The 16,790-nt window shown below is 42.7% G+C and overlaps 1 protein-coding gene across 3 annotated transcripts in view; it reads left to right on the top strand.

Annotated features, from left to right (window-relative positions):
• golga4 (golgin A4) overlaps positions 1-16,790 on the top strand; it is a 266,334-nt gene that overhangs the window by 159,633 nt on the left and 89,911 nt on the right. For all 3 annotated transcript variants that reach the window (XM_063054798.1, XM_063054789.1, XM_063054779.1), the window contains one exon: positions 10,167-10,298. In XM_063054798.1, coding sequence (XP_062910868.1) covers positions 10,167-10,298 — 132 coding nt within the window. The remainder of the gene's footprint in view (positions 1-10,166; positions 10,299-16,790) is intronic.

The following is a 16,790-nucleotide window of genomic DNA, read 5'->3' as shown; positions in this document are numbered from 1 at the left end:
AGGCTAGATGCAGGAAGATTGTTCCCGATGTTGGGGAAGTCCAGAACAAGGGGTCACAGTTTGAGTATAAAGGGGAAGCCTTTTAGGACCAAGATTAGGAAAAACTTCTTGACACAGAGAGTGGTGAATCTGTGGAATTCTCTGCCACAGGAAACAGTTGAGGCCAGTTCATTGGCTATATTTAAGAGGGAGTTAGATATGGCACTTGTGGCTAAAGGGATCAGGGGGTATGGAGGGAAGGCTGGTACAGGGTTCTGAGTTGGATGATCAGCCATGATCATACTGAATGGCGGTGCAGGCTGGAAGGGCCAAATGACCTACACCTATTTTCTATGTTTCTATGTTTCTAACCCCTTCCTGTACATCGATGAGAGGGCCTGTGGGCCTCATGCATTTACCTTGCTGGTGCCCCTGGAAAGAGTGTTTTAGCGACCAGAGAATGAGGGAGTGAAGACGAGGAATGTGATTAAGCTGCAATTGGCCTGCAGGGGAAGAGCCAACAGGCAAGGGAAAAAAGCCGCATTTCTAAAGACTTGTTTAAATTTTTGGAGTAACCTCTCTGCTTTAGCATTTGGTACTTAGCGATTAGGGAATACTAGGGTAGATATTGAGGTACATAAAATTGGGGAATTTTGAGACAGGGCATTTTTGCTGTCCTAATTGAGTAGATCCTCCTAGGTTGGCCTTTCCTGGTACAAATTTATTTTGTTCAGGAGGGCCAAGAGGAGGGACTGTTAGACTGATTTTTGGGTTTAGGTCATTTACATTTAGCAAATGATTTTGGCTACTAGTCTTCTGTTCCTTGATAATGTATTGTGGATTCAGAAGGTGTGAATTTTGTATGTAGTTTCAAAAGAAAGCATTGTATATACTTTGTAAATATGGAATTGTCCTTTTTGTTTAGCAAATAAATATCGAGCCGCATGTTGGGCCAACAGACCTTTTCACTGAAAGCGTCTCCATATAATGTCTGTTGTACCTTGTTTTGTCAAATAAAGAAGCTGCTTTGTATCTACCAGTAATTCTCTCTGGCAATTTCATTCACATAACAACAGTGCCAATTTTCAACATCCCTATCCAGTCACAGAGCTGTTATATGCCCTCCCATTTATTTTTGTGAGGCTGTTTTAACACTTATATTGGTGGAGTGATTGTTATTTTACTGGATTTATAATCCAGATGTACAGATTAGATTACAGTGACAAGGATGCTACTTGAGGATTCAGATATCATAATGTTTCAAAACCAGAGGATGTGCTTTCAAGTTATGAGGAGGAAAGCTTAAATGTAACACGAGGGCAATTATTTTCATGGAGAGAGTGTAGGAACCCGAAATTGTTCACTGGAGTGGGGTTGTGGGTAGTAGTGGTAGTGAAAACAGTAATGTTGGTGGAGTTTAACAGACTTTTAGATAAATACATGAATATGAAGGGAATGAGGGATCTAGATCAGCGGTCCCTAACAACCAGGCTGCAAAGCATGTGCTAACTGGCCGCGAGGAAACGATATGATTTGGCGATATGAGTCAGCTGCACCTTTCCTCATTCCCTGTCACGCCCACTGTTGAACTTGAACAAACGCGAGGTCATTACGCACGCCTCATCCGTGTCAGCGCGGGAAGGAGATCAACTCCTCGTGCTTGCAAATGATGGCGGGCTGAAAAGTATGCTTGACATAACATCTCTGCCACCATTCTGAATCAAAGTCAAGGCTGAATATCCTGAGTTAGCCAGGAAAGCACTGAAAACGTTGCTTCCATTTCCAACATATCTCTGCAATGAATGCAACGAAAACTAAGTTGCGGAATAGACTGGACATAAGGAACCCCCTTCGAGTATCACTGTCTCCCATCACCCCTCGATCGGACTGTCTTGTTGCAGGAAAACAAGCCCAGGGCTCCCACTGATTCAGCGATATTGGTGTGTTGCAATGATTTTACATGTTCATGCGGGGAAAATATGTGCTGTGTGTTTAATATCCAAATGTTACTTAAAATGTTATGATGCTATTGACTTATAAGTGACTTGTATAACCATATAACAATTACAGCACGGAAACAGGCGATCTCGGCCCTTCTAGTCCATGCCGAACGCGACTCTCACCTAGTCCCACCGACCTGCACTCAGCCCAGAACCCTCCATTCCTTTCCTGTCCATATACCTATCCAGTTTTTCTTTAAATGATTAATATCGAACCGGCCTCTACCACTTCTACTGGAAGTTCATTCAACACTTACTTCAAGCTCCCCTGTCCTCCCCTGATAATTGACTTATCACTATATTCATACGAGGAAAATATGCGCTGTGTGTTTAATATTAAATTAGTTAGATAAACCCCTTTAGAAACGAAATTAAGTGTATTAGTCACTTATCACCTATATTCTGGTCGTGATTACCCCCCCCCCCACCCGACAGAATCGCCAAAAACGATTTGTAGAAAAAAATTGGCACGTACACGCATGCGCACTGGTGCCCGCGCAAGGCTTCATGGTCATTGTAGTCTTTCTTGAGGTAAACACAACGTAGTTGATTGCTACTCTTGTCCGTTGGCAAGCCTCCCCCCCCCCCCCCCCCGGGTTGGCAGGTCCGCAAGAATATTGCGAATAACAAACCGGTCCGTTTTGCAAAAAAGGTTGGGGACCCCTGATCTAGATGACACACTGGAGAAGGATCTTTATATAAATTGGATTAAGGTCAGCACATTTTGGGAAGAGTGGTCTGTAAAGTGCTGTTCTATGTAAACAGATAAAACATAAACATGGGGACTTGTGCTTTTAACCAGTCACTTAAGCTAATCCTACATTGGTCCTTTTTTAAAAATCTCCTCATTCTTCTCAGATTTTACCACTTGAGTAGGAACAATTTACAATGGTTATTTAACCAATTTACCAACTGCTATGTCTTCAGGAAGTGAGGGGAAACCCACGTAGTTCATGCCATCTCCACACAAACGGTACCTGATCTCATGTTTGAAGGAAAACAGCAGAGTAACAAAATGCCAATAATTGTCAATTTGTGCAATCAGACCACTTCAGTTCTCTTTCTCAAAAGTGATTATTTGAAGATGAGTAAAAAGGCTAATATGTTTCATGTTATTTTGGGCACTGTACATTTGGACTTATCAAGTCTGATGGCACCAATGAATTTGGTGCATTGCCATAAATTTCTCGAAACCACTCAAATCACTTCCATCCAATTCTCACTGTAGATATTGCATGTTTCATTATTGATGCTGAGAGGAATTAACTGCTCTTGCTGCTGACATCATTGCACTGATATGACTTGTAAGTTCTTGTGATTCCTGTGCATTTCTAGACAGATTGGGTTGTCTGGTATTTTCAAGGTGCAACTACAAGTGGCTATTGTCACAGAAGGTTTTTGGATCAGCCTGTATGTTTCACTGGCTTTTGTAGCTTCTTGTAAGAATACCAAGGATTTTACACAAGAGCTGTTTCAGAGAATCTGCATAGCTGCAGAAGGCCAAACAAGCACGAAAATGTGGGCTTCCTCCATTTATCAGCAAACTCGTAGTATCAAAAGTAAACTCAAATAATCAGCATTGAAGCTAACATGTTTCTCTACAATAGTAGTCACCAACCTTTTTAAGCCCAAGATCCCCTACCTTGACCTCAGGGAAAGGCAAGATCTACCTACTAAATCGTTTAGAGAAAAAACAGCTCAGATAGTACTTCCAATTTGAGGCCTTTTACTTGGGGGAATTGTATTTGAATTACACAAAATACTTTTGTGAAACTTCCAAATTAATTCAAACAAGAAAATACTGTAACTAGCATATCAAACAGGCCATAGCTGTCTTTAAGAATATTACGATACTTCACACCTTTAATTCTAAGTTTCATTATTTAATTTTATTTCAACACGAAAAATAAATGAATAAAAATTGACTGTTGCACTCAGTGTGATGACTGGGGCTGAATACTTCCTCCCAGTTCCCTGAAATTTGGCTCATAACTACAGACAGCCAGTCTGAGACAGTCTATGAGGTGTAGGGTTGACAACTGTCCCGTATTCCCCCCCCACTAAGGTGGAGTGTTCCTATGAAACCTTTCATGCCGAAATGCTTTATGCTGAAGAAGCAATTACCATTAATTTATATGGAAAAAATTGTGGCATTCCCAGACCCAAAAAAAACCTACCAAATCATACCAAATAACACATAAAACCTAAAATAACACTAACATATAGTAAAAGCAGGAATGAGATGATAAATACACAGCCTATATAAAGTAGAAATAATGAAGATTAAGCCAAAATTGATTCGTGGGGTAAAAAAAATCGGCACGTACGCACATGCACACACAGGTGCCCATGCAAGACTTCATGGTCATGGTAGTCTTTCTCGGGATAAACACAAATGTCCCAGGATTTGACTGCTACTTTTGTCCCTTATTTGGGAGTGAGAAAGTTGGCAACCCCAGTGAGGTGTCTGTCAGTAAGTCAGCTCCTGTACTTAGATTTAATAATTTTCATCTGTGAAAATGCAATTTCACATAGCTAAGTTGACCTGAAGTAGGCACTGACTTTTAGTGGTATAAAACCAACGCGCACACTGCGCATTGTTCGGCCCCATCAGTAGTAATTGCCACCAGTTTATGAATGGGGATGTCATTTTCACGGGCATTTTTTAAAAACTCATTGTAAATATCCTCACCTCTCGTTCTTTCCTTTAATTGCGAAAGAGTGGGGAAGTCTTCCTTTGTTGTAAAATCCTGGAAAGCCATTCTGACAAATACAACAAGCTGAGCTGTTTGCATTACATCCAGGAATTCATCGAACTGTAGTGAAAAATATTCACGTCCTCTGACGGTGACTCTACTCTCCTTGTCACTGTTGCAGGGCCAAGCAGTATATTATGTATTGCAGTTGTGATGCCGTTTTTGTTTTTAAAGTCATTAAGAACAGTCTCTGCGGTAATGACCATTGCTTCCTTGAATAAATTGCCATCTGTAAAAGGCTTCTTGTGTTCAACCAAAAGGTGACTTACATGAAATAATGCTTCAATAGCAGCCTTATTTTGAGCAGCATGTTTTGTGGAAAACGATTGCTTGGCCTTCAACCCCGATTTCAGCTCAACTTTCCAGGCACGAATTGCGCTCTTTTAGGGGTAGATATCTTTAAATTCCTGGTGGTTGGTGTTGCGGTGCTGCTCCAGATTCCCTCTTTTAGTTAGTGCTTGTATTTGGTGGCACAACATACATACACACTTGTCTTTCACCAAGGTAAATCGAAATTCCTCTTCCTATTCTGGATGGAATTTGTATGTTTTCGCCTTCTTGCGTGGAGCCTCCACTATGCTATCAGGATATCACGAGAGATCCGATTGCATCGCCTCTGATCTGGGCCGACATTTACGCGCCGGGCGGCACCTAATTAATTAGCTTGTTTATTTCAGCTTTTTTTCTTAAAGATGTGCTGTGTGCATCCGGACTACCGCTGCACCACTGCATGCTTCGCGGCCCGGAGGTTGGGGACCACTGCCGTATATTGATGTTTGCGACAGTCAGTACTCTTATCTAATCTGATTGGTCACTTTGATGCAGCACAGGCTACGCTGAAAACGTGGTGCATGGCGGGGGAACTACACCCATGCGCACTGGGCAGAAAGAACGGAGCTAAACCCCTGCAACCCGGAAACAATCTCTCTTTACAATCAGCTTTTTAGTGAAAATATTGCTATATTACCATTATGCTAATTAGTATTACTTACTTTTATAATGCTCACATTACAACAGTATTTGTGTATTTATTTTTGATTTTTCTTCGGGATCTACTGGGAAAGTCTCAAAGATCGACCGGTCGATTGTGATCGATGGATTGGCGACCCCTACTCTACAATATAAACCACCAGCAATTTTTTTTGTAGATTTTATCAGGAAAGGTGCCACAATTTTGGAGTAGGACAAAACACATTTCTCACAAGAAAAAATGTTATTGCCATAAAATAGGACCAGATGGAATGCAGTTTATTACAAAGCCAATAGGAATGAAGTTGGAAATTTCCTCTGAAAGCAGCGGAAGAATAAGTGAACATCCATCTCTGTTCACTGGGGGCACATTTGCCACTCGGACCTGAGCATATTTGTGTGGGGACCTGTCCGCGTAAGTGTTCGTAAATCCTATCCCTAAGAATCCTCTCCGCTAGCTTCCTTGCCGTTGGTGTGGCCCACTAACTAATAATTGTATGGATTAGCTCTATATCCCTAAATAAGTGTGAGGTGGTTCATTTTGGTTGGCCAAATATGATGGCAGAATACAGTATTATAGTAAGACTCTTGGCAGTGTGGAGGATCAGAGGGATCTTGGGGTCCAAGTCCATAGGACGCTCAAAGCTGCTGCGCAGGTTGACTCTGTGGTTGAGAAGGTATACGGTGCATTGGCCTTCATCAATTGTGGAATTGAGCTTAGGAACCAAGAAGTAATGTTGCAGCTATATAGGACCTTGGTCAGACCCCACTTGGAGTACTGTGCTCATTTCTGGTCGCCTCACTACAGGAAGGATGTGGTAACCATAGAAAGGGTGCAGAAGAGATTTACAAGGATGTTGCCTGGATTGTGGAAATGAATACCAATGAATTGATCCACTTGACCGGAAACAGGAGTGTGTGGGCCATTGCAGCCAAAGCTCAATCTGGGCATGCCACCTGATGATGATGATGATGATGATGATGATGATGATGTTGATGATGCCTGGATTGGGGAGTATCCCTAATGAGAATAGGTTGAGTGAATTCGGCCTTTTTTCTTTGGAACGACGGAGGATGAGAGGTGACCTGATAGAGGTGTATAAGATAATGAGAGGCATTGATCGTGTGGATAGTCAGAGGCTTTTTCCCAGGGCTGAAATAGCTAGCACAAGAGGGCACAGTTTTAAGGTGCTTAGAAGTAGGTAGAGAGGAGATAAAACATAGAACCGTATAGCACAGTACAGGCCCTTCGGCCCACAATGTTGTGCCGACCCTTAAACCCTGCCTCCCATATAATCCCCCACCTTAAATTTCTCCGTATACCTGTCTAGTAGATGTCAGGATAAGTTTTTTATGCAGAGAGTGGTGAGTGCTTGGAATGGGCTGCCGGCAGCGGTGGCGGATACAATAGAGTGTTTTAAGAGACCCTTGGATAGCTTAGAAAAATGGCGGGCTATGGGTAACCCTGGATAATTTCTAAGGTAAGAACATGTTCAACACAGCTTTGTGGGCCGAAGGGCCTGTATTGTGCTGTTGGTTTTCTATGTTTCTTTTTCCTTTTATTGGACAAAGGAACAGTGGCTAATCTCCATTCCACTGGGATCTTACAAAGATTTTTGTCAAGTTTCCAGCATTCTCCTCTTTCATTAACCTGGGATATATGGGATGTCCACCATAATGATCTTCCATTCTGATGGTGTCTTGACCCTGATACTTATATACTTCTGTCATACCCCTGAAACAGGGGTCCCCAACCTTTTTTGCACTGCGGACCGGCCGACCGGGGTGGCGGGGCGGGGGGTGGGGGTTGGGTAGGGTTGCCAACACACAAGAGTAGCACTCAAATACGTTGTTTACCCCAAGAGACTACAATGACCATGAAGCCTTGCGCGGGTACCAGTGCGCATGCGTGATTTGCGCAAGCATGTACGTGCCGATATCACAACCGGAATATAATTGATAAGTGGCTAATATGCTCAATTTCGTTTCTAAAGGGTTTATCTAACGAATTTAATATTAAACACACAACACATATTTTCCTCGCATGAATATAGTGATAAGTCAATTATCAGGGGAGCTTGAAGTAAGTGTTGAATGAACTTCCAGAGTAGTGGTAGAGGCAGGTTCGATATTATCATTTAAAGAAAAATTGGATAGCTATATGGACACGAAAGGAATGGAGGGTTATGGGCTGAGTGCAGGTGGGTGGGACTAGGTGAGAGTAGCGTTGGGCACGGACTAGAAGGACAGAGATCGCCTGTTTCCCTGCTGTAATTGTTATATGGTTATATAAGTCAATAGCATCATAAATTTTAAGTAACATTTGGATATTAAACACACAGCACATATTTTCCCCATATGAACATATAAAATCATTGCAACACACCAATATCACTGAATCAGTGGGAGTCCTGGGCTTGTTTCCCTGCAACAAGACGGTCCTATCGAGGGGTGATGGGAGACAACGATACTCGAAGGGGGTGCCTTGTGTCCAGTCTATTCCGCAATTTAGTTTTCGTTACATTCCTTGCAGAGATATGTTGGAAATGGAAGCAACGTTTTCAGTGCTTTCCTGGCTATCTCAGGATATTTAGCCTTGACTTTGACCCAGAATGCTGGCAAAGATGTTAGGTCAAACATACTTTTCAGCCCGCCGTCATTTGCAAGCTTGAGGAGTTGATCTCCTTCCCGCGCTGACATGGATGACACACGGGTAATGACCTTGCATGTGTTCAAGCTCAACAGTGGACATGACAAGGAATGAGGAAAGGTGCAGCTGACTCCTATCGCCAAATCATATCGTTTCCTCGCGGCCCGGTAGCGCATGCTTTGCAGCGGTACCAGTCCGCGGCCCGGTGGTTGAGGACCGCTGCCCTAAGAGAAGGGCACAACTAGGAACTCGGTATGACAGGTTAAAGATGCTACTGGCATGACTGGTATATTGAGTGAGGAGTGGGTGTTGTCTTTTTGATAAAGGAGTGCACAAAGGCAAAGAAAGAAATGACATTCTTGGGAGATCATCCATTGAGGCCATATGGGTAGTACTTAGAAACAAAAAGGGCAGGGCTATTCTAGCGGAACTATATTATTGAACCCCTGGTTGTTAGCAGGAACTTGAGCAGGTGTGTAGAGAAACTGCTCATAGTTGTAATTATAAGGAGGTTGTATTAGTGGAAGATTTCAAGTTCCCCATTATTGACTGGACTATTCAGAGTGTTAAGGGCCTGGATGGGTAGAAAATGTGCAATCTGTCGAGGAAAGTTTTCTCAGTCAATATATAAAGGGCCTTACTCAGGAGGGTGCAATATTGTTCTTTCTTTTAGGGAATGAGGTAAGCCAAGTGACTGAAGTGGCAGTCTGGAAGCACTTTGGCTTGAGTGAACAGAGCTCTTATTTCTAAGATAGTGGTGGAAACGGACAGGACAGGTGTACCGGTTGGGTTCCAAAGCCAGAGCAGTGATTTTTTTTTGGGGGGCGGGGTGCGACTAGGCAGGATCTATTTGAAGTCTCTGAGACAGACCATAGGGCTGCCAGATGCTGTGCAGATCTAGACTGGCATATTGTCCTTTGAAGGGATGCATAAAAGGCATTGAGCTTATTGGGAGTGAAGAAACACATTCATTTATGCTGTTAGGTTTCACCTTGTAGAAAGTAATGGCATGTAAATCCTTCACAGGGTTTCAGTTTAAAAAAAACATTTATCTAGATAAGGGACTACATGTGAACATTATCTGAATCTATAGAACTACAATTCAAAGCGCAATAACAGCAAAATGCTAACCAAATATTGAAGACTAACTAAATATGCATTGCACAATGTATGATGTAGATATGATAGCAGAAAGTGTATTGCTCATTTTTCTCTATGGATTAAAGATAAATTTGAAGTGAAGTAAGTATGATGTGACGATAAATGGCTAAGTCTGTTTTGAGCCATGTGTTCACGACTCACTACAAAATCTGTTTTGCTGTCTGAATTTTTGGATGACTCTGATAATGGACTTGACAAGGCCAAGAAAAGAGTATGCAGGGTAGCAAAGATCACATTGGACTGTTCAAAAAGTTCAGATGTGAAGAGGGATAAGTCCATGTGGAAAACTATGCCACAATCTATTTTGTACAATAGATAAGAAATGGTACTCTTAAAATCAATGGGGGGGGGGGGAAATGGTGATGTACAGTATCTGTGATTCAGATGTTGAATTACTCAGGAAGAAAGGAGTTAAAAGTTGGGTTCCAAACTGGATAACAAGAATAAAAATGTTTGTGAAGCAGTTCAAGCTCTGTATAGCTTTTAATACTTCTTTATAAATAGGACATTGAGCATGTAGACTGTATACAATCTAGAGTCACTACTGACAAAGGCTTAGAGAAGAGGATCTTGTTAATATGAGCAACTAATTTCCTTTTAGTTGGTTTACAAAGTAAGAAGTTTATGGCCTAAATTTTCTTCTTGTTATAGAAATCTTCTGAAGATCATATTGGAGAGTTGGAGAAAAATCATATGGAAGCATTGGCCTGCAAAGAGAGAGAGTTTGAGCAGCAACTTCTGGCTTCCAGGCAAGAATTTCAGGAACAGCTGAAAACAGCTCTGGTATGTACCATGTAACCTGAGCTTTTTAATACATACTAACTAGACCCATCGTTTCCAGATGTTAAAGAGCATTTTGTGAAATGAACAACAAACTCTGAGATGAGATTTGAATTGGTAAATGGCTGTACTATTGTTACATATACCGAGGTACGCAAAAAATACCAGGTCTTGTATACCGTTCATACAGACCAATTCATTAATACAATGCATTGGGGAAAGTAAAAGGTAAAACAATAAGAGTGCCAAATAAAGTGTTAGTTACAGAAAACATGCAGTGCAGTTAGACAATAAAGCATAATGTCATAAGATAAATTGTGAGGTAAAGAGTATCGTACTTGAGAACCATTTTAAAAGTAGGACAGAAACTATCCTCGAACTTGTGGTACATCTTTTGCCTGATAGGAAGAGGGAGAAGAGAGAATGTCAAGGTTGGGTGGGGTCTTTGATTTTAGTTCTCCTTTACTGAAGCAGGGAGAAGTGTAGATAATCCAGAAAGATAGTTTCTATGATGTGATGAGCTGTGTCTACAACTGTCTGCAGTTTCTTGCAGTCAAGGACAGAATGCATTCAGATAAGATGCTTTCTATGGTGCATCAATGAAAATCCTTGAGGGTCAAAGGAGCGTGCCAAATTTCTTGACTCCTGAGGAAGTAGAGGCGCTGGTGAGTTTTCTTGGCCCAGCGGGTCATGTCGTTGGACCAGGACAGGTTGTTGTTGATGTTCAGTAGTTGGGAATTGAAACTTTCATACCTCTTAATTGATGTAAATAGGAGATTGTGTACTGGCTCCATTCCTGAAGTCAATGACCAGCTCTTTTGCTAACATGGAGGGAAAGGTTGTTGTGATGACATCATGCACAAGGTTCTCTATCTCCTTCCTGTATTTTGACTCATTGTTATTTGAGATATGGCCGATTACCATGGGTATCATCTGTATACTTGGAGATGGTGTTGGAACATAATTTGTCCATGCAGTCAGAAGTGACATCCAAGCTGGTGCCGAGCTACTTCCTCCATTCAGTCGCAGCTTCATTTTAGTTGTTTTTTCATTTAATTTTTAATCACTTTCTAAGTTCATAAGGATGGCTTTGTGGACAGTGGAGAGTTAGGATCAGATTAGGATTTGGGGATAGGGAACAGGAATGTGGTGGAATTTGAGCTCAGAGTGGAGTCTTATGTCTCTGCTTTGCATTTGAAGACCAGTGATGTGGACGTGGGAGACTCGTGGTCAGATGACACACTGGCAGAGGAAATGAGGCCTCCCCCACCCCAGTGGGTGTTTTTCATGTGTTCCACAGTTGGAGTTCTGTGCGGGCAACAGGAATAGGTTCTGTGGAACCCCTGGGTGAGACCTGAGTTCAAAGCGTGAAATAGTGTTCAGAATTCTGTCATCAATGAGTCCAGAGTTCAAGGCCTAGTGTTGGTGATTGGTGTGTCCTGGTGTTGATGCTGAGGGTTGGATCAGAAGTCCAGAGCTTGAGGTTGTTGGCAGGAGCCGAGTATGTGAATCTCTGTGAATCTGCTGCAGAGGTTGAAGCTTGGTGTCTGCAGGCCCGACTCAGTGTCAGCTGGAGGCCTGTCCTGGGGTTAAAGGACGGTGTATGTGGGTGGGAGAGAGGAATGGGACTTGCTTTTGCCATTGTTGTTCTCTTGCTTGTTGTGTTTTGTGTTGTTCTGCTGAACAGTGTGGGTATATTGGCCCTGGAATGTATGGCGATACTTGCAGGCTGCCCAAGAACAATGTCAGATGTGTTGGTTGCCTATGCAAACGGTACATTTCAGTGCATGTATCAATGTTCACATGGCAAATAATTTTGAATTGTGTGCGTAGAACCTTAAAGTTAATAAAAAATCACAGAGAGACTATTTGACCCACTGTACACTTGGCAGACAAAATCGACTTCAGGTTGTCCTGCATATGGCTTCTGAACCATTATGCTTCAAGTTTTCATTCAGGTATTCTTTAAATATAATTTCTTTTCTCTCAATGAAATATATTTTTCCCACACCACTTTAGTCATTTTACCAGTTAACTTCAATTTGTGTGCTTTTGTCACTTCTCTCTGTTAAGGTGGATAGGTTTATTTTGTGTAAGCCTTGTAGGTTTATCCCTCTTGAATTAAATCTTATTGTCCATCACTCCAAAACAAAAGACTCCCATCTGAGGTGGTCCCTCCTTTCATAAATAATTCTTCAGCCTTGGCAATTTTCTTGCAGCTAGTCTCTGAGCCTTTTTAGTGCTATCATATCCTTAATGAAGTTTAGTGACCAGTGTGACGAGAATACACATAAAATTAAGATGTTTGCTGGCCTAGGTTAGCATCAGTGACATCAGCAAGTGGTCTGCCACCTGCCCTCAGGGGAAGGAGAGATAAGGAACAATGGAGCAGCGTCTGGAGATGTGTAATGAAGGGACGGGGGAGAGAGAGCTGTCTGGAGCGGCTCCCCCCTTTGAACCTTGAACTGTTTGAAGTGATGGACAGGCGATACCCCAGCAGGGGGATAAAAAGGGACCGGTTCGCTAAGGCAAGACACACACGCCACCCGAGGTAACGAGACCCTGGAAGCGGTACGCTTCTCACAAGTCGGTGGGAAGTACCAGACAACGGCCAGGGTGGAAAGGTACGATCAGCAGGAACCTGGTGTGTGTCCGCCCTTGCCTGGGTGCCGGGTTCACTGCAGAGGATCGACCGCATCTGGAGGAGGGGTCACAGTCGGTGACCTCAGGTGACATCACCAAGGACCCGCCCAAAAGCTGTTTGTGAGCCATCTCGCCGGTCTGTGAGTGAAGCCGTGTCTGAATGATCAGTTGTTCCTGTTCCCTCTCTCTCTTCCCCCACGTTGTCCATCGCCATGGCAACGATTACTGCGAACTGAACTACTAAACTGGACTGAACTTTGAGTCACTTTGAAATTTGGTCATTTACCCCTAGACAACGATAGAGCTTGATTGATGCTGTTATCTTAATTCTGTGCACATGTGTGTTTATCATCGCTGAACTGTTGCATTTATTATCCTTTCGATTACTGTGTTGCTTGTTTCTTTAATAAAACTTTCTTAGTTCTAGTACTCCAGACTCCAACTGAGTGATCCATTTCTGCTGGTTTGGCAACCCAGTTACGGGGTACGTAACACCAGGCTATAAAGGTTCTTGCTGTGGCCAAACTTATGGTTAATGCAAGTTAATCCGGGATGCATTCAGGACTGAAAGTGTTATATTTGAATGTGTCTTCGTCCATCGTCGATGTTGATGAGGACCTCGACTTCAACGATATCGAGACTAGTGCGTGATTTGGACTTAAGTGAGGGAGCCTCACTCTCTCTTCCCAATTCCCATCTGGATCCAGTGGCAAGACAGAGTCGAGACGGCTGGAGATGGGACTAGGTGCAGTGGATGACCAGGACATCTTCTGTGTCTTTTCCTGCTCTACACGTTCCACGACGCTTGCAGAGACCGCCGCCTTGACCGTTGGTCCTTCCATTGGTCTGGTCCGCTTAATCTGCCGGAGTCTGTCTTCACATGCTGGGATAGACAACACCCTGTATCACAGAGGGTTTGAGACCCATCAGCTACCCTCACCTGGTTTAGCCAGTTTGTCAAAGCTGTTGCTCGGGGTGTGGCCGCTGTCACATGCAAACAGCTATGGGGAGCCACAGGTGAGAGCTGAGTGCCAGATGGGGACCAAAGGTGGACTAACTGCCTTGAAAAGGACGTGACATGTCCCCCCACCAGAGGTGCTACCCCTCCCTGACACCCCAAACACCCCAATTTCAATGTACACAGTATATGGAATAAGGTATATGATTTTGCAGTGCAGTTATGATATTGTAGGCATCATTAAGTCATGGCTGAAAGAAGATCGTAGTTGGTTACCATCCAAGGATACACATTGTATTGAAAGGACAGGCAGGTGGGCAGAGAAGCTGGGGTGGGTCTATGGATTTAAAAAAAAATAATGATGTCAAATCCTTAGAAAGAGGTGACATATGATTAGAAAATGTAGAGTAGTTATGGGTAGAGTTATGAAACTGCAAGAGTAAAAAGTCCTTAATGGAAGTTGTATACAGGCCTCTGAACAGTAGCCAGGATGTGGGATACAAATTACAACAGGAGATAGAATAGGCATGTAAAAAGGGCAATGTTACAATAGTCATGTGGGGCTTCAATATGCAGGTAGGTTGGGGAAATTAGGTTGGTGCTGGATCCCAAGAGAGAATTTGTAGAATGCCGACAAGATGGCTTTTTAGAGCAGCTTGTGGTTGCCCCACTAGGAAAAAGGTAAGTTTGAATTGGGTGTTGTGTAATGAATGAGATTCGTTTATAGAACTTAAGGTAAAGGAACCCTAAGGAGGTGGTGATCATAATATGATAGAATTTACCCTGCAGTTTGTGGGAGAGAAGTGAAAAGTCAGATTCATTAATATTATAGCAAAAATTAGTGGAAGGTTAGAAGATTAGGAAGACTTTAAAAACCAATAGAAGGCAACTTTAAAAAGCCATAAAGGGAGAAAAGATGCAATATCAAGGTAAGCTAGGCAATAATATAAAAGAGAATACAAAAAGTTTTTTCAGATATGTAATGAGTAAAAGGGCGAGGAGAGTGGATATGAGACCGCAGGAAAATGATGCTGAAAAGATTGTAATGGAGGACAAAGAAATGGCAGAAGAACTGAATAAGTATTTTGCATCAATCTTCACTGCAGAAGACAGTTGTAGTATGCCAGAAATGCGAGAGTGCCATGGGGTAGAAGTTTCGTTACTATTACCAAGAAGAAGGTACTTGGGAAGCTGAACAGTCTGAAGGTAGATACGTCACCTGGACCATATGGACTGCACCCCAGGGTTCTGAAGCAGGTAGCTGAAGAGATTATGGAGGCATTAGTAATAATCCTTCCAGAATCACTAGATTCTGGAATGGTTTCTGAGGACTGGAAAATTGTGAATGTCACTCCACTCTTTAAGCAGGGAGGGAGGCCGAAGAAAGGAGATTATAGGCTAGTTAGCCTGACTTCAGTGGTTGGGAAGATGTTTGAGTCTTTTATTAATAATGTGGTTTCAGGGGACTTAGAGGCGCATGATAAAGCAGGCTGTAATCAGCATGGTTTCCTTAAGGGGAAATCTTGCCTGACAAATGTGTTGGTATTCTTTTAAGAAATACTAGACAGGATTGACAAAGGTGAGTTAGTTAATGTTGTCAACTTGCATTTCCAGCAGGCCCGTTGACAAGATGCTGCACATGAGGCTGTTTAACAAGTTAAGAGCACATTGTTTTACCAGAACGATACTAGCATGGATAGAAGATTGGCTGACTGGCAAGAGGCAAACAGTGGGAATATAAGGGGCCTTTTCTGGTTGGCTGCTGCTGACTGCTGGTGTTCCACATGGATCGGTGTCGGAATCATTTATTTTCACGTTACATGTCAGTAATTTGGATGAAAGAATTGTTGGTTTTGTGGCAAATTTGTGGACAATACGAAAGTAGTTGGTGGAGCAGGTAGTGTTGAGGAAGCAGGGAGTCTACAGAAGGTCTAAGACATTTTGGGAGAATGGGCAAAGACATGGCAGATAGAACACTGTAGGGAAGTATATGGTCTTGCGTTTTGGTAGAAGAAGTAAAGATGTAGACTTTTTTCTAAATGAGGAGAAAATTAAAAAATCAGAGGCACAAAGGGTCTTGAGATTCCATAAAGGTTATCTTGACTCTGTCTTATCCCTCTAGTTCTGTCCCTTCCTACCTACCCCTGTGACACTTCACACACTCTGGATCTTTTCAATGTTTTCAAGTTCCATCATCTCCATTGTTTTTACTTTGGATGTCCAGTCCATATGTACAAACTCTCTGTTTCTTTCTGGACACCAGACCCAACCAGTTCCCTCCACCACCACTCTCCTCCATCTTGCGGAACTTGCCCTCATTCTTAATAATTTCTCCTTTGGCTCCTTCCACTTCTTTCAAACCAAAGGTATAGTCATGGGTCCCAGCTATGCCTGCCTTTTTGTCGGCTACGTGGAACAGTCTGTTCCAAGCCTACACTGCTGTCCGTTCCCCACTTTTCATACACTACATCGACGACTGCATTGGTGCTGTTTCCTGCACCCATGCTGAACTTGTCAACTTCATCAACTTTGCCTCCAACTTCCACCCTGCCCTCATATTTACATGGTCCATTTCAGACAGCTTTCCCTCCCCTTTCTTAATCTCACTGTCTGTATCTCAGGAGATAGCTTATCTACTGATGTCTATTATAAACTCATGGACTCTCACAGGTACCTGCACTATACCTCTTCCCACCCTGTTACTTGTAAAAATGCATCTCCCTTCTTTCAATTGCTGCGTCGGTGCTGCATCTGCTCTCAGGATGAGGCTTTTCATTCTAGAACAAAGGATATGTCCTGCTTTTTCAAAGAAAGGGACTTCCCTTCCTCCACCATCAACACTGCCCTCAAGTGCATCTCTTCCATTTCATGCATGTCTGCTCTCACCCCATCCT

This window comes from Mobula hypostoma, chromosome 1 (genome assembly GCF_963921235.1).
Source record: "Mobula hypostoma chromosome 1, sMobHyp1.1, whole genome shotgun sequence".
NCBI lineage: Eukaryota > Metazoa > Chordata > Chondrichthyes > Myliobatiformes > Myliobatidae > Mobula > Mobula hypostoma.
Note: the sequence above shows the minus strand (reverse complement) of the source record. Positions and strands in the feature narration are given on the sequence as shown.